At 46.5% G+C, this 23,392-nt stretch overlaps 1 protein-coding gene across 4 annotated transcripts; it reads left to right on the top strand.

The window, feature by feature from the left end:
- The first annotated feature begins 488 nt into the window (after positions 1 to 488).
- KIF3A (kinesin family member 3A) lies at positions 489 to 22,262 on the top strand. 4 transcript variants are annotated; one of them, XM_064388393.1, is made up of 19 exons: positions 489 to 582; positions 1,873 to 2,155; positions 2,791 to 2,935; positions 3,250 to 3,334; positions 3,809 to 3,914; positions 4,664 to 4,803; positions 5,468 to 5,665; positions 6,039 to 6,213; positions 7,217 to 7,306; positions 8,888 to 8,959; positions 10,817 to 10,825; positions 12,405 to 12,561; positions 13,350 to 13,530; positions 13,801 to 13,911; positions 14,667 to 14,792; positions 15,431 to 15,484; positions 15,633 to 15,701; positions 15,909 to 16,033; positions 16,554 to 16,825. In XM_064388393.1, the coding sequence occupies exons 1-19, from the start codon at positions 577 to 579 to the stop codon at positions 16,600 to 16,602; spliced, it is 2,181 nt and encodes a 726-aa protein (XP_064244463.1). In that variant the 5' UTR covers positions 489 to 576; the 3' UTR covers positions 16,603 to 16,825. The 4 variants fall into 4 exon arrangements, with proteins under 4 accessions (XP_064244463.1, XP_064244462.1, XP_064244460.1 ...); XM_064388392.1 differs by lacking the exons at positions 8,888 to 8,959; positions 16,554 to 16,825 and adding an exon at positions 22,141 to 22,262; XM_064388390.1 differs by lacking the exon at positions 8,888 to 8,959.
- The last annotated feature ends 1,130 nt before the right edge of the window (positions 22,263 to 23,392 follow it).

The raw sequence follows: 23,392 nt of genomic DNA, 5'->3' as shown, positions 1-23,392 counted from the left end.
GTCCGCGCTGTCAGCCCGGTCAGCCCTCACAGCCCGGTCAGCCCTCACAGCCCGGTCAGCCCTCACAGCCCGTCGGGGCTGTCCCCGCTGTCAGCCCGGTCAGCCCTCACAGCCCGGTCACCCCTCACAGCCCGGTCACCCCTCACAGCCCGCCGGGGCTGTCCGCGCTGTCAGCCGGGGCTGTCCGCGCTGTCAGCCCGGTCAGCCCTCACAGCCCGGTCAGCCCTCACAGCCCGCCGGGGCTGTCCCCGCTGTCAGCCCGGTCACCCCTCACAGCCCGGTCAGCCCTCACAGCCCGCCGGGGCTGTCCGCGCCGCCCCGGGCCGTGCCCAGCTCTCCCCGCCCGCTCGCCCGCCGTTCCCATGCCGACGGCGCGCCCCGCCCCCTGCCGCCGCTCCGCCGCCGCCATTGGTTGAGCTCCCCTGGGCCCCGCCTCCCCCCGCTCGCCATTGGTTGCGCGGGCGCCGCAGCGCGCGGGGGCCGGCCGCGGGGCGGGGCGCGCGCAGGCGCAGTGCTGTTATTGTTCCGCGGTGCCAGCGCCTGGCCCGGGCTGCCGCGGCCGCCATCGCCGTCGCCATGCCGGTGAGGCGCGGGGGGGACGCGGGGTGCGGCCCCCGGGGCCGGCCGGGCCCTGCGCGCTCTGCCTGGGGCCCGCCGAGCCCGTCGGCTCCGTTCCCATGTGCGCGCGGGAGCCGCAGGGCGGGCGGTGCCTGTCAGGCCGAGCGGCGCGGGGGTGATGAGGGGCTGCGGGCGGCGCCGGGCCCCGCAGAGGCGGCGGCGCCGTGGCAGCGGGGAGTGGCGGTCCGGCCGCCCCGGAGGGTCCCGACCCATGCCCCGGGGGCTCGTGGGGACGCCGAGTCCCGCTCCTGGTTTTGGCTGGCGCCTCGTGTGCCGTCCCTCCCCCGCCCAGGTGCGGCTGAGCCGCTCTCGGCGTTCAGCAGCACGGCAAAAGCCGCTGCTGAGGCCTGGGAGGGATCGGGGCAGGGGGCAGCTGGAGGGAGAGGCGCTTGGAAAGGGTTTGTTTCGGCTTGACATGCAGCGCAGCTGCTCTGGGAGCAGTTAGACGCTGAGCTGCAGCACCTCTAGCCCACGGGGGTGTCTCTTAACTGATTCATCAGCCGTGCTTCAAAATTTGTTTTGGTAACTACATGAAAGAAAATGAATGTGAGGTTTTATAATGCAACATTCAGGTATTCTAAAGGACTAAACTTAAGCATGTATACTGAGTGTTGTAATTAAAATGAATTCCCTTCAGCCAGCACTCCCTGGCATCTGGTTGTGTGCTCTGTGAGGTTTGAGAGTGTATAGTCAGTGTTACTGAAGAAGAATGTCATGGCTGCACCGAATTCCAGCAAACTTTTTGCAGGTTGCAAGGTGAAATTGTTTCTTGAAAAAACTCTTGTGAATGTGAAATGCTCAAGGTTTACTCATTCATGGTTTACTCGGTTTCCATGTTGGCCAACTGAAGAAGATCCCATTGCCTGAATAAGTGTGTTGTTCTCTCAGCTTTAATTAAAAACCGGTCCTGGTTTTCAGTCCCCACGTTCATGATCCTCTGGAGACGTAGCTGCCCAAGCTGATTCAGCAGTGTTTGTGCTTAGACACACAGTGGTTTTATAGTGGGAGATAGCAGGGCTAGATTGGCTATTAGGAAGAAATTCTTCCCTGTGAGGGTGGTGAGGTCATGGCATGGGTTGTCCAGAGCAGCTGTGCTTGTCTCATCCCTGGAAGTGTTCAGAGCAACCTGCTCCAGTGGAAGGTGTTTCTGTCCAAGGCAGGGGTGGAACTGGGTTTCTTGCACCCCAGACCTTTCTGTAGTTCTGTGTTAACACTAGTGTTACAGCCTGTGCGTTTTTGTTTAAATAATTACAGATTAACAAGCCTGAGAAGCCGGACAAGCCGGAAAGCTGTGACAATGTCAAGGTGGTTGTTCGCTGCCGGCCTCTCAATGACCGGGAGAAAGCCACGGGCTACAAAATGGCAGTGAACGTGGATGAGATGAGGGGAACTATAACTGTCCATAAAACAGACTCATCCAATGAGCCTCCTAAGACATTCACGTTTGACACAGTGTTTGGACCAGAGAGTAAACAGCTGGATGTCTATAATTTAACAGCAAGACCTATTATAGATTCTGTCCTAGAAGGATACAATGGTAAGTCCCTTGTTGTAAGGGAAGGATCTTATCCTCTCTCTTGTTTTTTGCTTTGATAAAATTCCTGCTGATCTTGTTTAAGGGAGTTTCACCTTCTGAGGGCTGCAGCCTCAAATCATTTCTGTTGTGGCCTCTAACTTAAAATAGCCTGAAGGCACTTGCTGTTCTGAGTGCTCCGTGGTTGTACCCACTGCTGTCTGTAAGAGTGGTAGATGGGTAATGAAGGAGACTCCTCTGAGGTCAGCTAGCTGCATGTTGTTATCCTTTATCTTCTCTTTGCAAAAGATAGGCACTTATGTCATTATCAGTGGCTCTTCACTGTGGAGTTTCAGTACCCAGTGGAACTGAAGTGTACTAGCATCTCATGCTTTAGTCACTCTGCAATTTTAAAACAAGCTGACTTTTTATTAGATATCTTGCAGGCTGGATTAAGCAGCAGATAGGTCGTGTTTGCCCAGCATTTCTGTTACTCCAGCCTTGTATTCCAGTAGCTACTGGAGTGGGTGGAAAATTTTAACTCCATGAAAACAGAGGTGTTTGGTGCTATCAGACTAAGAAGGGATGAAGTAAAACTGCAGTTTGAGTTTAGAGCAGACTCAACTTCCTAAAGTTTGTTCTTTTTTCTTATCCTTCAGGTACTATTTTTGCATATGGGCAGACTGGAACAGGCAAAACCTTCACCATGGAAGGGGTCCGAGCAGTTCCTGAGCTCAGAGGCATCATTCCCAATTCCTTTGCCCATATATTTGGTCACATTGCCAAGGCAGAGGGGGATACAAGGTAAATGTCTTCCCTTGACTGCTTCTGTTTTTGGTTTTGGTTTGTTTTTTTTGTTTGTTTGTTTGTTTTTGGGTTTTTTTTTTGTTTTTTTTTGGTTTTTTTTTTTAATGTGAGTCCACATGTGGCAGGAGCCTGACCTTGACAATGACAACAGAAAGGTACTTCTCCCAAGATGAAAGGTTCCTGCTTAGGTAGTTCTTGAGGGGCAGCAGGACTGTGTTGGTGTTTCAGTGTTTTCTTTGCACTCTGTGGCTATGTTTGTGGGACTTCAGCAAATGTTTTGCTAAGTGAACTACCCAGCTGTTCATCTGCAGGTTTTTAGTTCGTGTCTCTTACCTGGAAATTTACAATGAGGAAGTGCGGGACCTGCTGGGAAAGGACCAGACACAGAGGTTAGAGGTGAGCCTCCTCTTCTGAATGTGGTGTTTGTTTTGAATCAGAGCAATATTCTGTTTTAAAGCTCAGAGAAGCACTTGCAGGGAAGTGGGAGGTTGGGCCCCTTAGCAGTCCTCTTCCCTTTGCTATGCAATAGCTGGATGTCACTGCTGGCTTCTTTAAATTTCTTCCACTTGGTCAGTTGCACAAATTGGCTGGTCCACCTGAGGCAGTTTCGTACCTGCAGTTCTACCCCAAAGGCCCCTCAGCAGTCCTGAGAATTGGAGACTGGCATTTAAAATTATGTCTTTACAGAGGGAAAACTGTAGCATATTGTCATGCATGAGTCTTTATTCCTTATCAGCTCTGATTCTAAGTGGAGTGTTTTATGTGCAAGCCAGAAAATGGAGGAGTAAACCACTGTACTGTTACAGTATCACTGGAATTGCTGTGGGGGAATCTCCTAGGGATGCTTAGTCTGAACTGTTTCTCTCTTAGGTGAAAGAGAGACCTGATGTGGGAGTTTATATCAAAGACCTTTCAGCTTATGTTGTAAACAATGCAGATGATATGGACAGAATCATGACTCTGGGCCACAAGAACCGTACGTAGCCTTGCTGTGGGCAGGTTTATAGCTCAGACAGAGTAAAGGTCTGGTTGCCAGACCACAGTAGAAGCTCCTAGTCCTGTTGCTGGGAAGAGTGTTTGGCTGAACAGAACAAAAGAGTATCTCCTCCCAAGCCCCTTTTGTGCAGGGCCAGGTAAAGAAGGCTGTGCTTGCCACATCAGCCAGTGCCAGTGGGGATCAGCAAAGGGAGGATGCAATGAGGGCAGTCAGTGTTGTCAGAACTGTTTGTGTGTCTCTTGGTCCTTTTTCCACTTCAGTTCTGATCAGGATGAACATCAGCCCTGGGAGTGGGAGGTAATTTATGTTCTGGAAGGCTTCTTAGTTAAGCTCAGATTATTTAATGACTTAAAGTTCTGATTCCTGTTCCCCTTGGCATGGATTGCTGTGTTCTTATTTCCCAAAATACATCTGTTTTCAGGGATCTGCTGTGAACACCTTAAGCTATTGATCTTTAAACAGATGAGGACAGTTGCTGGTCTTGGGAGTTTGTGGTTGGCTTAGAGCTATAGCAGGCTGCAGGACCTTCTGCTAGTCCAGGTTGGAAGTGTACTGCAGCTTCAGTGCCCAAGAACAGACTTTGCTGCTCAGTCTGAGCATCCCTGTGCCATATTCTGGAATACAGGGTTGGGTAAAGAGGTGGGAATGAGTCTCCTCTGAGAGCAGGAAGAGTTAGAAGAAGATGTGATTAACTCTGAAGACATCACTGCTTTTTTCTCTACTAAAAGGTTCTGTTGGTGCCACAAACATGAACGAGCACAGCTCTCGCTCGCACGCCATCTTCACTATCACCATCGAGTGCAGCGAGAAGGGCGTCGATGGCAACATGCACGTGCGCATGGGCAAGCTGCACCTCGTTGATCTTGCTGTGAGTAGCACCAGCCAGGTCTTTGGCAAGACATTGGTTTGGGTTGTTGAGGATTTTCCAGAGGGTTGTGAACATGTTGTTCGTCACTTGCAGGTTCCTTCCCTCAGTGTCACACTTTGAACCAATGTAATTGTGCTGGTAAAACATGGCTTTAGCCCGAGATTTACACAGAGGTACCTTTCCTTGGGGAAGATGCAGAAAAACTGAGACTAAGGGCATTCAACTTATTTACATGCATTTTAACTTATTTACATGGTGTGTGCATAGGATGCTCTATGAAACTCTACAATAATTGCAGTGTTGCTGTTTGCTCTTTCTCTGCTGATAGGAAGGGCTGTAGATGGCAGTTGGCAGCTCCAGCTGGGGTGCCTTTTAACTGCTGACTGACTTCCCATAATGTTTTTGTCCTGGGGAGGAGAATCTCTATTTTCCCAGCTGCATTGCTTTAAGCAATCTAGAATTTGCTGGCACTGAAAGCTTCTGTTTAAGACTTGTCTGACTTGTCTCTTTAACAATGTCTGAGATACTTAGCCAGGTTCTCTAATAATGGATGAAGTGGTTAGTAACATGGCTGCCAGCAAAATTTCACAGGTAGCTGATTCTGTTTGGAGGGGAGATGTATTAGAGGATCTGTTTTACCTCCTGCTTCCTGTTCCCTTTGCAGGGTTCTGAAAGACAGACAAAAACCGGAGCCACAGGGCAGAGACTGAAGGAAGCCACTAAGATCAACCTGTCCCTCTCCACACTGGGCAATGTTATCTCTGCACTGGTGGATGGCAAGAGCACCCACGTGCCCTACCGTAACTCCAAACTCACACGGCTGCTGCAGGACTCCCTGGGGGGCAACTCCAAAACCATGATGGTAAGCTAAGAGATGCCCTTTCCAGTTCCAGCTATTGGGCTGCATTTTTGCAGGGGGTAGCATGGTGACTTGAACAGCCTGGCACTTACCTCAGTAATCCTAAGCTGTTTGCAGCTTAGAGAACCTTCTGTGTGTGTCTCTTTCTATCTTTTCTCTCCCTCTGTATAGATGAGGTTCTAAACATAGCACACACATGCATGAGATCAAACAAAAGCTATGTTTGGGTAGCCAAAAGTGGCTTCAGTGTAGAAGCAGCAGGAAAGCTTGTGAAAGAGTAGCAGTGTGAGACTGTCAGAGCTGGGGTTGCATTGTGCAGTGCCTTGTGCTGGGCTCTCCCACTGTCCTGCAGTAACTTGGTCTCCATGCGTTACAGTGTGCAAACATTGGACCAGCAGACTACAACTATGATGAGACCATCAGCACTCTCAGGTATGCAAACAGAGCCAAGAACATAAAGAACAAGGCCAGGATTAATGAGGATCCCAAGGATGCTATGCTCCGCCAGTTCCAAAAAGAAATTGAAGAGCTTAAGAAAAAACTGGAAGAAGGTGAGACTCTTCTTCCCCCTTGTGTTCCTCTCTGCACCATGCTTGTTCTGTTTGAATGGCAGCATTCTTTGCTACTTGAATATGTATCACATGAGGTTGGCTGCTGGTGCAGGTCGGTGTTCTGGTTTTGTTTGCCCTTCTGGGTGCCAGGGGAGGTGTCTAAGGCTGCTCGTGGGGGTCCAGCTTTCCCACTAGGTGGCACTTGGCACTAGGGTGAGTGGTGTCCTCCGGGCTGGAATCAGTGCACCCAGGTTTTACTGGGTTTCCCTGGCATGCACAACTGACATGGTATAGGGAAATAAACTGAACTGTAACAACAGATCACACTTCTTCTCTGACTGGGGAGGAGGGATGCATTTATCAGCAGGAAAATTGTACCAAATTTGTGGAGCTGGAGCTGGCTTTCTAAACACTGTAGAGCAACAAGAAACCTCGTTAAGCCATGTAACTTCATAGCCTCATGTCTCTTATTAGTCTATCAATATGGAGTGATCCTGCTAGAGGGATGCTTGCTAAACAGTGACCACATGTCACAGCATCTCTCTCCAGAGATACTCGCAGAACAGCTGTAGCAGTAATTCCAGCATGACTTGCTGTTTGCTGTCTGCTGTCTGCCCCATTCAGGAGAAGCAGGAAGTGGTCATTAATGCTTCTTTTTCTTTCCTCTGAGATGGAAGTGTGAGGTGGAAGAGAAGGTATGGTAGAATCCTGAAGGGAAACATCATAGTGTCAGCTGTGCAAAGATGCTCTATTTTCCATAAAAAGTAGCTCTTGAGCTTTAATACATACACACTGAAATCAAGCATTCAGTTGCTTATCTTGATTGTCCTTAAGTTTCCTGAGCCATGGCAAGCTGTCTGCTTGTGCAACAGTTAAGGACTTCTGCAAGTACTCATAAGCTGATGTCTGGCACTGCTGTGTTTGGATGAATGCTGCTGTCAGAATAACAAGCTGATATGAGGTGAAGGAAAGCTTCTGATAAAAGCATACTCTTTTCTTCTAGGGGAAGAGATCTCTGGTTCTGAAACCAGCGATTCTGAAGAGGAGGATGAAGATGGAGAGATGGGAGAGGAGAAGCGGAAGAAACGGCGGGGTAAGGCAGTAGAGATCCCTGCCAGTGCCACCAGTCTCCTCTTACCCACAAGCTGGTGTAGGAAGTGTAGCCAGAGCCAGGCAGGGCCAAGAGGAGTTGTAGAGATGCCCTGTGCCGCTGCAATTATCATGCCTGTCCTAGAAACGAAGCCCTTTGGTGCCGTCTGTGCAGAGGGACAGCTCCAGTCCTGTGTAGTACCTGCTTCCACTTGGGTAGCTGTGCTTGTCTGACATCATCCTTTGTGGTGGCTCCCGGGGTGCCGCAGGGTGGCTGCGTATGGCTTGTGGTGGTGTGGAACTTCCCCTGCTTACAGAGGTGGGAGGAAGAAAACACCAAAGATCATTTGTAGGCAGTGTGGTTTTTATAGCCATGGGTATGATTGGAGGGGAATTTTGGCTGTGACTTAGGCAAAGGATTCATCTGTCTTACAGATCTTCAGTAACTGACTCTTCTGGTGTCCTATTTTATAGAGGGAAAACTTGACCTTTGGGGGTGTCTTTGTGTTAACTGAAAAGCTTAATGGGAGCTGCACTTGCTTTTTTTGGGGAGCAGTGTGAAAATCCCATGGTGGAGTTTCCTTTGTCCCATATAAGTGTTAAACTGCTGTGTATAATCTAAACTCCAGGGAATGTTGCTGAACCTGGAACTGCAGGTCACTGTGTACCATGGGATGCTGTGGCTTCTTGGGAGCTTGCTCTTCTCCTAGCACCCTGCTGATAATTCACATGGATAGTAGAGAAAGTGCCCAAGCCTAGTGCTACATCCCAATTTGCACCTTCTCTCCTAAGCTTATTTTGACATTCAAACTGCCTTCCTGTCCTGAAGCACCCACATCTGTTGGAAGAAATTCCTGTTAAAGCATTCGTGCTTTTAGGTGTACTCTTTCTGTCGAAGTAGTCATAAATTATTTTTGCCATGCCTTTGGTGATAGTTGTAACAAGTTCATTTTTCACCTTTTGGTTATTTCTAGAAGTGAAAAGCTTGACCACTGTCTCCAAATGTCCTGCCCAAATCTCCTCCCAAGAGGAGACCACCTTCAAAGTGCTGCTTGGAAGGAGCAGAGGGTGAATAACTGACTTACTCAACTCCCAGACAAGTTACTCTAGTTAAGTTCCCTAAGGGAGCTGCTTCACAGGGCTACACACTGACTGTCCCTGTGTAAGCTGATTCTGCCTTCCAGAGTGAGAAGTGCACATTGCCATGTGTGTAAGACTGGAAAGGATTCATGGTCACTGAATCCTCTGCTATGGCAGATATCCACAGCCTTCTCCACTATGATCTGGTGTTCTCTGCTGTTGTTGCTTGAAATGGAAGCTGCCTTGGCATGTTGTTTTAAGCTGTAGTCTGATTAAGATGGGTTTTAACTGAAATGTCTTTCTGAGCATGCAGTTTTGTGCTGGGAAATGGTGGCTTTGCAAGCTGAGTCTGGGAGGGATCCTAGCAAGTGCTTCCTGATGGGAACTTGTGCTTTTTTGATCTAGGTTGCTGGCTCTTCTGGGTTTCTTTCCTTTAGAACTAACTTCCCATCTGCATGTTTCTTCCTCTCTGGGTTTTTCTGTGGGACGCATTTCTGTTTTCCAGGCAGTAGCAGCAGCAGTAGTTCAGACTCCACATGCTCTGTCATAGAGAAACCTCTGGATAAGTCCTTCACTAGTGAGTGGGAGCTCTTAAGTCCTTTAAGCTTTGGCCTTTCCATAATCTGCACACTCCATTTTGCAATGTTGCACTCTTCCCTGCTTTGTCTGTTGGAAAGATAAACCTCAGGCTGTAACTCTGCTAAAGCATGCCTTTCCTTTGCTGCTTCCATGCTTGAAACAGTTATTCAATGTGCACATTGTTAGCCAGATACCTGAAAGAATAGGAAACAATGCAGTAGTCTGCTTGAGCAAGATTTAAAGGTAATTGAGAAATAATAGGTTAAAAAAAATCAGTTTGCAGCTTGTGTTAAATGTGCCTTTTAAAATACAGGGGAAACAACTGAGCTAAATTTCTAATGGGAATTGCTACAATATGAATTCATAAAAAGGACTGCTAGAAATGTATTCTATATTATATTGGACTCTGCCTTCTCAAAATTAGTATTGGAGAGCAGTCAAACAGCATGAGGTTTATACTAGCAAAGAAAATATGGCAGTGCTTGGTCAATCGGCTTTATTTTTGCGGATACTTTAAAAAATATCCTTGGTGGTTGGGGTTTAAGTGCCCCACAATACTGAGTTCTTGATCTCTGTGGGACTTAGTTCAGAGGAGGAGGAGATCCAGATTTTGTTCTAGCAGTAAGGAAAGTCTGGGCTGCTCCTGGGCAGAGAGGTCACTGTGCCTGTAAAAACCTACAGTCAGTGAGGATTGAGGAAACAAATCACATCTTGGGACTTGGCTTGTGGGGACTTCACCTGGTGTTGTTTTTATCCTGGACAGAAGCACTCCACTCTTCTCCCTGTGTGGAGAGACCCTGGAAAGTATTGCTGTGTAGTTCACTCACCTTTACACTAGTGATATTAGCAGAAAGCCTCAGCTCAGAGAATGGTGGTAGCAGGGTTAGAGGGAACACAACCCAGGGGAGACGTTTGGTGGATCATGACTGTAGTCTGGGAATTCCAGTTGCTTCAATCCTGCTCCTTTAAAGCTTGCTTGGAATCTGTTTTATTTGGATGAGGACAGTTAATAGCAAACTGCTGATGTGTCAACAGGTGGATGAGTCCATCTCCTGCAGGTTTGGAGACAGCTCTGTGAGGGGAAGTTGTGCTGGGCTTTTGGCAGTTGGGATAAGTGTAGCTTTTTGTAGTTTGGGATATTAACTGTCCTCTAGTGTGGCCCTTCTGCATGTGGTGTCTTTCATTATCCCTTTCCTATCCTGCCTTTTTTGTTGCACTTGCTTGAATAACCAAAAGTGGCTCTATACCTCTATGGAAGCACCAGTTACTGCAAATTAACCTACTAATCCCCTGTGTGATTAAATGGAGGAATCTTGTGTTGAGACTCCCTGTGTGCAACTGTCTTGTATCTTGCAAAGAATTGGCTTGGAAATCTTGTTAAAACTTAGAACATGTATTCTGGATGCTAATATTTTACAGGTAATAGAATTGGCTCTCTTGAGTGTGGGGAGCATTAAGTTTGTTAATTGAAGGAGAAATCCACCCCCTTTAACTGTTTCTTAGGTCATGATCCTTGCAGCTGGCTCCTAATGTTGTGTTTAGATCCAGCATTGCACTGAATGGGCAGAAGAATGCAAGAGTGAGCTGAAGATTGTCCTGAATTTGCAAAGCACTCTGAAGCACAGACACATTCTCTGCTTTAGCATAACATGCATTAGTGTTTGCTTTAATAGAGGGGTTCTTAGTTATGATTCTCATATTTTCTACCCTAGAAACATGAATATAAAATTTGTTTTTTGTTCTGGTGCTGATGATCTTTGTCCAAAATGATCAAAGCAATAACATTTTCTCTCCTCCTCTTTTTATGTGTTTGCTGCCTCTCTGCGATTTGCTTTCTACTTCCTCTTAATGCAAGATCAAGCAGGTTGGTGTAATTGATTTTCACCTCCTTACATTTGCAAAGCTTGTAAAGGGATCTTACAACTTGCTTCACTTCACCTTTTTCTCCTAAACTGAGAATATGTAGGTCTGTGTCCTAATAGTAAGAAGCCTTTATCTAGCTTATCTCATATGATGAGCTCTGTATAGCACTTCCAGAAAGCTTCTTACTCAAAGACTAATTAGTGAGAGGTTTTTGCACCACAAGCCCAGAAAGAAGTGCTCATTATCTGATTCTGAAGTGTGGCAGATGGTGATGAAGATGTTTGCTGTACTGGTGAAGTCCTTGCCTTGCAACAAAAGTAATTAAAGCTGTTGTGCACATGAAGAACTATGTATGCAGACGTGAAAATATGTTCATGCATGTTTACATATGCAGTACACTTTGCTGGAGTGTTTATGTATATAATGTATATATGATTATAAAGAAAATACATCTGTATAAATGAAGCTGAATATCTTGAAGACTGGAGGAGGAGAAGCCTTTTACTGAACAGCTTCCTTGAGTGTGTTCTGACTGTGTGCATTATGTCCCTGGGAAAACAGTCAGATGGCAGTCAGTGGCTCCTGTTAGTTTCAAGTGCAGCTGGATTCTACAGGGTGCGTTTTTTTCATGTCTGGAAAAGCAAAACAGAAAATTGTGGATTCAGTTGTGATTAAATGGATATTTAGGAGTTGTAGATTTGAGGAAATTAATTCTTATACCACATAACCCCCCAGGATCTCCATGGTCACCTGCCTTGGACACTCCTGGGATTGCAATGAAAGCTGGCTCAAGACTTGCAGAGTCTGGCTTTCTAGAGCAGCAGCCTCACACTTTGTTTCAAATTTGGAGTGTTTGGGACCAAATCTTGAGGTCAGTGGGTTCAGTGAGTTGCTCTGGCCACTGCCTTGGTAGCCCCACAAGACCTGGAGTGCTGCTGTGGTAGTTCTGCTGTAAAGACACAGCTGATTAAGCCAGAGCCAACCTTGATACCTTCAAATGTGTGGGTAGTCACTGTTACATAGAGCAATTACCATCAAGAAGTTTCTTTAGTTGCCTGGTTTTCATAGGGCTGTTCTGATTTTCTCTTATTTCCGTAGTAGTTTCTTAAAAATACCTACATGCCCACAGAACAGTTAAGCTTGTAAGGAGGGCAGTGAATGAGTGGAATGGTAGAGATGCTAATCTGAAATTTGAGTATGTAACTCTTGGTAGCTGAGCTCTTGTAGCTGTAGGTCAAGGCAGTCTTGTATTTTCCTTCCTGTGGCCTGATCTGTATTGTTAGAACATCAGGGTTTCCAGGTTGGGCTTCTCTACAAGCAGTGTTCCTTCTCCAGTGTTGTTTGTATGTTTTGTATTTTGGGGGCATTAGGTTCCAGTGATAGTTACACAGCACTGCTGTTCAGTAGGAGCTGATGTTAAAATGGGATTTGAAGGACTGAGTTTTGCCCATTTTGAGGCTGATACCTAATGAAATTTTTGTTAATTCCAAGTATTGAATCTGAACTTGGAAAAAATGCTGTGATACAGAGGTTGTTTTACTTTTCAGTGAACTAACTTATTTTCCCCATATCTCTCAAAGGCAAAAAGAAAGTTTCCCCTGATAAGATGGTAGAGATGCAAGCAAAGATTGAAGAGGAGAGAAAAGCTCTTGAAACTAAGCTTGATATGGAAGAAGAAGAAAGAAATAAAGCCAGAGCTGAACTGGAGAAGAGAGAAAAAGACTTGCTCAAAGCTCAGTGAGTACCATGCTCTGAGCAGGTTGTTCCTTCCTTAATCATACAAATATCTGGAGATGCATGGTAAGGTGCCTGTCAAACTTTGTACAACGTGAACATCACCCCTTGCTATTGTCAGGGTGAAAGAGGGGCTATTCTGCTTTGAGAGCATGGAGTATATGGGAAAGACAAACTTTTATCCTTTTGCCACTTCTTTTCTTAACTTTACTAGTTGTGCAGGATAGCCTAGAAACATAAATTAATCTCCCAAGAGCTGTGAGGGGCAGCAGAACTGTTCTGTAACAGGCCAGGTTTCCTGCAGCAGCACAGTCACAAGGGTGTAAGGGTGCTCTATTCTGAAGCCAGAAAGCTGCTAGGGTCACACTACCCTATGCAAATAGACTGCTCCAGCAGCAGCCAGCATTCCTGGTTTGCACTTCAGCAGCTGCCTTGACTCTCCTCTATTTCAGCAGCTGCCTCTGGGCATTGTTGTGCTGTCAGGGCCTTTTGGGCAGAGGGTGCCTTGAGTAGCTGGTGATGTCACTGTGAGCTTGCAGCCCCTCACAGAGGTGACTTACAGTGGGAGGCACTTCTTTGCTGACCTGGTTTTGCTTGAGAGAAAGTGGTGGGAGTGGGAGCTTGGGGAATTTGTTGCTTTCACTTGCACTGCCTCACCCCCACTTAAGCCCTCAGCAGCAGGACAAGTTTTTCCAGCCCTGTGAGTGCTGTCTGGGCTACAAAACCAAGCTGGACCTGATGCCTGCTGAGCATGGTAGGACAGAAAGTCTCACACCTGCCTGTCTGTCTAGGCAAGAGCACCAGTCCCTGCTGGAGAAACTCTCTGCATTAGAGAAGAAGGTGATTGTGGGAGGAGTGGACTTGCTGGCAAAAGCAGAGGAGCAGGAGAAGCTTTTAGAAGAATCAAACATGGAACTGGAGGAACGAAGGAAGAGAGCAGAGCAGCTTCGCAAGGAGCTCGAGGAGAAGGAGGTGGGGTTATCTGCTGTGGCTGTCTGCAAACAGCAATGGCAGGGCACACCAGGTTATGTTACCCTGCTCTGGAAGCACTGCAGGAGCCACCCCTCCACAGGTCACTTATTAACTGAGCAGCCCCTGCAGGTCTGAGCCAGCCTGGCTCAGCCAGGGCTCTGTGCTCTTGGCAAATGCTTCGGTTGTTTGAGTAGATTTTCCTCTTGTTTGTGCTGTTGCAGAGAATTTCTGTGATTGTTAATGTGTGTCTGTGCTAAATGTTGTCCACAGCAAGAACGCTTGGACATTGAGGAGAAGTACACCAACCTCCAGGAGGAAGCACAGGGGAAAACCAAAAAACTGAAGAAAGTTTGGACCATGCTTATGGCTGCAAAGTCAGAGGTTAGTATCTAAAGCCAGTGATCCTGGGAGGCACTAGAGGTGGGAGGGGTAAGCCATCAGCTTTGTAATGCTGGAAAATGTGCTGTATGTTTAGAAATGTCTTTCTGTACTGTCAGTTTCACTCACATAATTCAAAAATACTAAGAGTACTTTTGGGGCTTTAGAACAGTGTGTTGCAGAGCTTTTCCCCAGGCCAGGCTGAGATGGGTTATGTGTGAGACCCTAAGATATCAAGAACTTCAAGGAAAACCACTGGTTATTTCTGAAATAAAATGCAAGTTGCTTGTTGGCAGCCCCATGTCCTGCTTTGCTGCAGCCCAAAGGCTTCTCTGCTCTGAGCTGCCTGTCCTTTAGGACTGATGCCCTTGTTACCTCATCCTCAGTCACTGGATCAGTGTATCTGTGGCTGGTAGCTGGAGTTTCTGTTTCATAAAAAATGCATTTGGTCCTTGGGATCAGAGATTTTCCTTGAAACCTTGCCAGTGATGCAACTTGTCTCATGCTCTTCATCTAGACTTAGCTGAATCAGCTTGGATTGGCAGAAGGCCAGTTTTGGGTTTATGAAACTGAGAACTTAATGTTGTTTTCAGGCATCTCTGAGCTGAAATGTTTCAGATGATTTATTGTTCAGAGATATTCTGGTATTAATAACCAGAGTTTGCTTTTGTTTTCCAAAAACCTCATACAGACAGAAGAGGCTGCTGCCATGTCTTAAGATAAGTCTGATGCCTCTCAAATGCTTGTTTTGTTTTCAGATGGCAGATCTACAGCAAGAGCATCAGAGAGAGATTGAAGGGTTGCTGGAAAACATTCGGCAGCTGAGCAGGGAGCTTCGTCTTCAGATTCTCATCATAGACAACTTCATTCCTCAGGACTACCAGGTGAAGGCAAAGCACCTGAGCCTGAGGCAGGAGTTAGTGCTGTGCCAATTTCAGTTCTCTTGCAGCATATTTTCCTAAAGGCTTATAAAAATAAGAAAACCACATTGACCACATAGTTAACTGTTATAGTCACTGTGTGCCCATGCAGTGGGTCTATTCAAAATCTTTTTTTTCCACTAGCTTGAAGTTGTGCTTGCTAATGTCTGATATTAACACAAAGACTGGATTTTTAAATCTTTGACAGTCTTTGTGACTCCAGTGTACAGAAAATTCACAATGAGGTTAAATATAATGCACACTATTTAATGGGAAAAGGGAAATTCTTTTTATAGTTTTCATTTTTTCCATTTTACAGTGCTTACTGCTGTCTTGATGGTATTGGCATAATGGAAACCCCATGCTTTAGGGGGCTCTCCAGTACATACAGTTTGGGAGTGGTATTTTTCTCTTCTGTAGACTTCAGAAGAGAAATGGGGGATTTTTTTGCACAGGACGTAGCTGTCCTGATAGGAACAACTTCTAAGGAATCAAGATTGTTCTTAAGCAGCTTGTCCAGGCCTTAGGATGTATGTTCTGGGAAGTGCACCTGGAGGGTAGATTGTGCACATCTGACACTTACTGTCCTGCCTTCTTTGTAGGAAATGATTGAGAACTACGTTCACTGGAACGAAGACATAGGAGAGTGGCAGCTGGTAAGAATGGCTGCCTGGCTTGTGTACAAGCTACTGTTAGTATGAGCTTCTGACGGGTTTAACTAAGCCCAGGAAGAAACTGGTGAAGCTGTAGTTAGTTTGCTATGCACAGTAGACTTTACTAATAAACTTGTTTTTCTGTTTATAGAAATGTGTTGCATATACAGGAAACAATATGAGGAAACAGACACCTGTCCTGGATAAAAAAGAGAAAGATGTGAGTGACTGTTGGATTGATGTATTGAACTGTACAGGCCCAAGTCCTGCCTTAGATTGCCACTCTTTATTTAGAGCCAAACTGTCCAATCTCAGTTTTCTTTTCTTTTGAAGATATGAGTCTTTGACTATCATGAAAGCACCATTGATGAGTGTATAAAATTATTCTCATGACTTTGTCTTATGAGACTTTCTGGTGTTTTTCTAGCCCTTTGAAGTGGACCTTTCCCATGTTTACTTAGCCTACACTGAAGAAAGCTTGAGGCAATCTCTGATGAAGCTGGAGAGGCCGAGGACTTCAAAAGGAAGATCCAGGCCCAAGACGGGTAGAAGGTGAAGAACTCTGGGGTATTTATATGCAATGAGGGATTTACCCAAGGGAAGGCTGAAGTTTGTATATGCAAACTTACAACAAGTCTTCAAACATTTGCCTAATGAGAAGGCAAAGGACAAAATTTTTGCATGGTATAGTTCAGTGTTGCCAGATGTGACAGAACCAAGTCTCTTTACTGCACTAGATCTTGTCCAGAAAGACTTGTCTAGGGATTTTCTGGTGTTCTTTTGCTGCATTCTCCTCTTCCAGCTCCTTGCTTTATTTTGCTGCATTTGGTGGTGCAGTTTAACCCAATCTGGCACATTGCCAGTGCAAACACTGGTACCAGTGGAGAGGAGAGGGCTGCTGGGGGAGATTTCAGCATATGCTTTCTTGTGCTTTTTGTTTGGTTGGTTTTGCTTATGGAGAAGTCCTGTCATGTAGTTTTGACTTAAATGTGGCTGGTCCCTGTCTTTTCTAGACAGCATAATGATGTCTGTGTGGTGTTGTTTTTCCCTTTCCTTTCTGCTCTCCAAACAGAAAACGTTCGGCCAAGCCAGGAGCTGTCATTGATTCCCTGCTGCAGTAGTGTCACCTGGTCAGAATTCCTGTAAAAATCAGTGAGTGTATAAGGTTTGGCCAGAATATGGAATTCAAGACATGGCACAGTTTGACATGGCTATAATTTTTTTATTTTAAAAAAAAAAGTATTTTTCCTTAGTTGCCTGTATGTTATATTAACATAATATTAAACTGGTATGTATGATTGATGGTTGTGAAATTCCATGTATTAAATGTGTTGTGCAGGGAAACTTGTTGGTAATCTTTGTTGAAATGTTTGGAAGATAGGGTTCTAGATGTGTGTTTAAGTGCTAGATGTGTTAGTTCAAAACAGTTAAATAAATCCTGAAATTGAGGCTGGTAAATCTGACTTATGCCCTGCTTTGCACATAACTGGCAGCTTTCACTGTTGTCCTCTGTTGCACTGATCTGTGTTTGAATGTAGCTGCTGCAAACCTTTAAGAGCATCAAATCTTTTTATTTAATATTCCTCACTGTGGCTGTTAACACACTGTGTTATGTGTTGAATACACAGTCCTTTTCCCTTTTTGCTGTCTTGCTGTACAGAGAAAGTAGCTGGGTAGGAAAAACATGAACCACAAAAGTCTTGAGATTTCTGAAAAGGGACCATGGGTGTCTAATAGTTCTTTTATTTTAATCGGTTTGTTTGTGATCTGCTGGCACTGTGGAGAATGAGACCTTGGATATTAAGGCAGAAGAGAGCTTTTTTCCTTCTTTTAAGGTTGTGTTACTTTGGCAGCTTTTTATGCTTCAGGGCTGGTATTTTTGTGTGAGTAGTTCTGTAATCCAAACAGCCGAGATGATTTAAGGAGGATGCTGAAACACCAGGACTTGGGGTCAGCCATGGGGCTGTGAGCACTGTGGCTCTGTTTCCTCATCCCTGGCTACAAGGCACTGGGCCCTGCTCTACACTGAGGATAAATTTGACTCTCCTTTAGTAAAACAAAAAGAATTGTCCAATTTTCCCAGAACAATATCCCCTGACATAGCTGGTGCTGTGTTCCTGTGTATACTGTGTGCATCTCTGGCTATGCTCTAAAAGGAAAAATTTTTTGGTCTCTGATGATAACCATTTATTTGTGATGGCTGCTCATTTTTTTTTTAATATTTATGCTGCTAATAGACACATATCACTTTAACATGTTGCTTTTGTGTCTCAGAGAAAATGCATCTCCTTCGGCCTGTGTGTGTTCTATAACTCATCACATCAGCTGTGGGTGTCCCAGCAGCTCCTGTGCAGGGTGGAGGGATGAGCTGTGACCTCATCTAAGGGAGTTCCCTGGAGGATTAAAAGCTGTGATTACTCACAGGGGAAGTGGAGTCCTTCAGTGTGACAGAAAACAAGACAGCTCCTCAGGTGTCTTGAGTCCTTGCTAGTAGCCATATCTGCTTTTACAGAATGTTCCTGTAAATTACCTAAAGACATTAAATTCCCTTTCTTTCTGTCATTATGGTTATCTGGAGGTACCTTGGGGTCTGCGACAGGATCTGTAATAGTTAAAACTGGTCTTGTAAGGACATACTTTGCTCTGAAGATATATTCAGTGCTATTCTAAACAAGCTGTAAGCTTTTTCCTGGTGTTTTTAATGGCTTTTTGTTCTGGAAGAACATGCTGCCCTCTCTGTTGTGGGGAGTGTCACCTGAATTCATACTACATACAGATACAAACACTAGCATTTGTTTTTTCTCGCCCAGCATTTAGGGGTAAATACTCAAAACTTCTTAAATTGAAGCTGTAGTTGGTTTTGCTTGTGAAGAGCTGACCTTATCTTAGATGTGCTTGAATAGAGTTGGATTATCTCATTACATACATACTTCTCATCAAAGTATCCAGACTGAAAATGGCTTAAATGCTGCTTAAAGTCTTCCAGTTCTGAGTCCAAGCAGATAGATGCATAGCTGTGGCCTGTACTACTTCTCAGAACCAGGGATAACTTCTCTTTCCTTTTTGTGTTGTATCTTGTGCTAACATTTATTGAATGATCTGGTTTTGCAGGAGTTAAACCAGAACTGTGCTTTCAGAAAGACCATTGAAAATCCTTTTACCTGACAGGTATCAGTCACTCCAAGATACTGCTGTGAACCATGGTACTCCTTTTAAAATACTGAAACACTTAAAATGCTTCAAATGTAAAGGCATGTGATTTACAATTAACATAACAGTCCTGCTGCTGAAAACTTTTGTACTCTGCATGTTTAAGTGAGCCTTGGAGCAGGGGTAAACAGTAAGTAATTACTTGCACACATTTAATTAGCAAATTGGAGAAATTGGTTATCTCTGCACAGAGGCTTGGAGGACAAATTATTTGCTCTGTAAGAGGATTTTAAATAAAGTGGAACACTCTCCTGGTCACATGCCCTGTCAGCTGGGCTCACCTGTTAAGTGGTGTATTTTGTTGAAGTTCTGGGAAGTTTCTTGTAAAACCAGGGAGTTTGGCTTGTGGATTTACCACATGGGCCCTCTATAGCCCTGCCCATCTGTGAATGTCTACTGGGCCCATAATGTGTTTTAATAAGGACAAGATTTGATTTTTATGGACTTCTAAGAGCTTAATACAGCCTTTCTTGTTGTGGGTCAGTATGTGCTCTGTGGTAGTTATCAAAACTCATCTTACATGACATACACTCTGTGTGCTCATCTTTGCATTTGCTAACAGAAGATTCTCCTCATTCCAGAACATTGACTTAACAATGAGATTTTTGCTTAATGTTGTATAAATGAATTATTTCATATTTAACTTGTTCCTAATCCTTTAAGAGGAGGGGAAATGGTCCTTAGTGCCTTTTACTGACTACACTGTCTGCACATGTCCAGCTTTCACCTTTCTCCACAGTTCTGCTTAGCCAGGCCTGCATAGAGGGAAAAACTGCTAGTCTGTATAATTTGTCTTTCTGTTTGTTTTTTTTTTTTTAACTCTGTTTATTTCTGACTATATCTTGTTTTGTTAAAATTAATTCATTATACTGTATATATCAATATTGTGTCCCTGGAGCATGTTCATACCATGAAATAAAAATCCTGATTCCTAATTCCACCTTGTATGCATGTTCTCCAAATAACATTGTACACAGCATATCTTTTTAACTCAGTTGTGTCAGGACTGGGTGAGGAAGGGTGGGTGAGGTGCTTCTGTAGCTCTGAGCTGCACAGCATGCTGGGGAAATGTTTGGGATGTGTTGAATCCTTATTGCCCAGCCCCAGGTTGTGGGCAGCAAGACCTGGTGGAAGATAGTGTGAGTGTACCTGCAGTAGCTGAGTGTTGAGCTCTGTTGGCTGCATGAGCTGTGCTGCTTGGCAGTGCCTGTGGGCCCCAGCTCAGCCCCAGGGACCAGGTTTTCCATGCTCTGCAGGCTCTGCAGTCCCCAGGGTGCTGTGACTCAGCTGCTGCATGAGCCAGGCCCTGCACAGCCCCAGCCTCTCCTGGGCCACAAAGGGCTGTGCCATGTGCAGAGGTACCAAAGGGGCTGTCAGTAAAGTGACCTGGCTGCTCCCTTTGCAGCTCCAGCACGTGCTTTTGAGTTCCCAGCTTTCAGGAGCATGCCCCATGTGGCCTGGCTTCTCCTTGGGCTTTTCCTTCTGTTCACACCTGTGTTCCTTATGTTAACATGAGCTTAATGCCATAGCAGGACAAATTGTTTGCCCCTTCCTAGCCACACTACCCTTGTTCCATCAACTTGGAACTCTCTTAACTGTCGCCTTTGTGTAATGTCCTATGCAATGCCAGCACCTTTAGTCCAAAAATACATTTATTTAAAGAATTATTATACATAATCTTTGAAAAATAGGGTTATAGTTTAAAAAACCAAAGTGTTTTTTCACTGCCGATTCTTATACTCTTCTTGGAGGACGTGGTGTAATTCCTTGAGGAAGTTCTTCAGTGAGGTGGTGCTGCCTGCTGCCACAGGACACGGCTTCTGGAATGGGAAACGGGCTGTTAAAAAGCTTCTGGGGTGGGATTGGCTTCTGCAGCTTGGGTAGGGCTGCTGACAGCAGTGGGAGTGTAAAAAAAAAAAAAAAAAAAAAAAAAAAAGGTGACCAAGGGAGAAGCCTGAGGGCTGTGGGCAGTGCAAGAACTGTGCCTCACCTTGTGCCTTGCCAGGCTGAGCAAGTTGTCACAAATGCCCCCGAGGTACCTGTGGCAGCTCTGGCTCTCCCGAGCAATTGTGGCAGCTTTGCATAAGATCTCTGTCTTGTTACCTCTCTGGGGAAAGACACATGGATCTTTTAAAAACTCTTTTGTATAGTCATGGCTTATTAGCAGCAGATTAAAACACTACAAATAATAAACTTCTAAAGGATAGGTAAAAATTGTGGTTTGAGATGCCAAAGCCTCCCTGAAGCTTCCTAGCTCTGTCTGTGCACCCCTGGCACTGGTCCCATCCCTGTCCTGGTGAGGAGGAATCCACCCCAGCAGAAGCTGTGGCAGTGGGGCACAGCACTGGGCACCCCTGTGCTGGGCATCCAGCTCCTGCTGCAGGTGCGGATGTGGCACCCTGGGAAGCTGCTCCCTGCAAGAGAAGCTGCTTTGAGCAGACAGGGAGGCTACAGGAACAGCAAAAGCACCTGAGAAGAGTTTGCCTTCGTTAGGGGCTTTGAGAAGCCCTACAGCAGAGACACGTGGAAGATGAGCAGTGCTGGTGGCAATAAAATAACGATTTGCTTTCTTCCCCGGGGCTGCTCCCAGTGCTGCCTGCTCTGTCTCAGCTTTCACAGCATCCTCAAACAAGTGACCAGTCCGTCCCTGTGAGCAGGGGCAGCAGTGAGTGTGGGGCTGTGCAGCACCTCGGGCATCTCCTCTCACTGCAGGGCTGCAGGAGGGTGTGGGGGTCCCCTGGGGGCTGCTGAGCCCCAGCCCCAGTGAAGGCCACTGCACCCTCGGGTGCCACCAGGCGTGGCATGAGGTGAGGGCATGGGCTTTCTGTGAAAACAGGAACTCAGGGGCTGGGGAGCGTGGCTTAGGCAGCAGTTTTCAGAGCAAAAAGAGGCCTTGTTATCTGCCATTAAATCTTGTGCTGACTGCAGAGCCTTCCCCAGATAAGGGGCTAAAGAGGGATACCCAGCTCTCAGGATGCTGTGCAATAGGTGTGTGTGGGTGTCTGAGCTGGTGACAGCTCTCCAGGGCAAAGGGAGCTGTTCCTCTCTCTGAAAAGCTGAAACCTCTGTTTGCTGCCCAAGCACAGGTGCCCATCCCTGCCCTTGCTCTGGGCTCTCCCTGTCCCCAGGGTGGCCAGAAGCCACCAGTGCTGCTTTGGCTGGAGGTGGAGATGGCTGTGGGAAGGTGAGGGCACCTGTGCAGGGCACTGGGAGTGGTGAGAACCAGCTGGGCAGCCCAACGTTTGTGCTGGGGGCTCACAGTGAGCTCCTGCTCCTCCACAGCACCACACCAGGACAGGCAGGATCCCAGGCTTCCCACCTGCCTCCCACCTCCCTGTGCTCTCCTCTGGCCCCCAGCACCCTTCCAGCACCCATCAGGGCTATATGGTTGGGGTTTTTTCCTTACCTTTTGATCTGCAAAAATATTTATCACATTCATCTTGTAACAGGAAACCTTTATGAAGACACAAAAGAGAGGAGCAATCAGGCTCCAGACAGCACAGATCCATCCTGACGTGCACTCACAGACACATCCACCCGCCCCCAGGCCCCAGGAACCTTGTGAACCCTGTGCTCATCACCTTCCTCTGGCTCAGCATCGCTCCCTCCGAGCCTGGTGAAACAACCTGTTCCTCCCATCCGTGAGTAAAGCACCCACCAGCCCTACCTCCTTCTGCTGCAGCCAGTCCAGCAGCCCCATGGTCTCCTCCAGCGTCTTGCTCCGGAGTGTGTGTGGAGATGGAAGAACCACGTCAGCCAGGCAGGCTGACAGCACCAGGAGGGCCAGCAGGACCTGGACCAGGGGACTCATGGCCTGCTTGGGCTGGACCCCTTCAGCTCTTAGTCTCTGGATTGTTTGGTGACCTGTAACTGTGTGCGCTTTTCTGGAGGAAGCACCTCAATTTATTACTGTAAAATTGCTGAACCAGAAGGAAAAACTTATTTTTCCCTTATAGGCACTTTCCAAAGTTGCTCCCGATTAGGAGAGCAACAGCTCTTTTTTGTGCAAGTCAAAATTTTCTTCTGATCTTGCATTATGAAATTTCCACTGTAAGGTGAGAATGGCAGGAGTCAGGTCACATACAGTATATAAGCCTGGCTTGGGGATTCTCCATTTCTCCATATCTCAAATCTTTCTCTACAAGGTGAATTGGAAGCGGTTAAACTGGGTAGCCCACTGCGCTGACACACTCCAACAGCAACACTTTTCTTTTTATCTTCCTTTGAGTATCCTGCAAGTTCTTCTATTGTGTTTCATTTGAATATCTCCAGATCACGCAAAGCATCCTTCATCTGCACACTGATTTCCGTCCCTGGGTTTTTAACCTGGGGAGGAACAGAAAGAATGGCAGAGCTGTGTGGGGACAAACCTGAGCAGGAGCAGGGCATCAGCCTGGGGGGATTGTGGAGATCTGGGGACCCTCCTGACCAAAGAGGATCCCCAAAGCAGCGTGGCATCCTGCAGGCTGTGTGCAGGGGAGTGGTGTGGGAATCAGGGTCCTGCTGTCAGTGCTGGGAAACTGGGGCTTGGTGGCCCTGTTGCAGAGTTTCAGGGAGCTGGAGGCTGCCCTGTCCATCTGCCCTGCCTGGGGAGCAGCAGCCTGAGTTTTCAGACAATGGGCTCTGCCAGCCCCACCAGCCGGGGCTGCCACAGGAAATGGCACCGAGAAACGCTGAGCTGGGAAACTTTGGAGTTTTGTA

Source organism: Passer domesticus, chromosome 13, assembly GCF_036417665.1.
Source record: "Passer domesticus isolate bPasDom1 chromosome 13, bPasDom1.hap1, whole genome shotgun sequence".
NCBI lineage: Eukaryota > Metazoa > Chordata > Aves > Passeriformes > Passeridae > Passer > Passer domesticus.
Note: the sequence above shows the minus strand (reverse complement) of the source record. Positions and strands in the feature narration are given on the sequence as shown.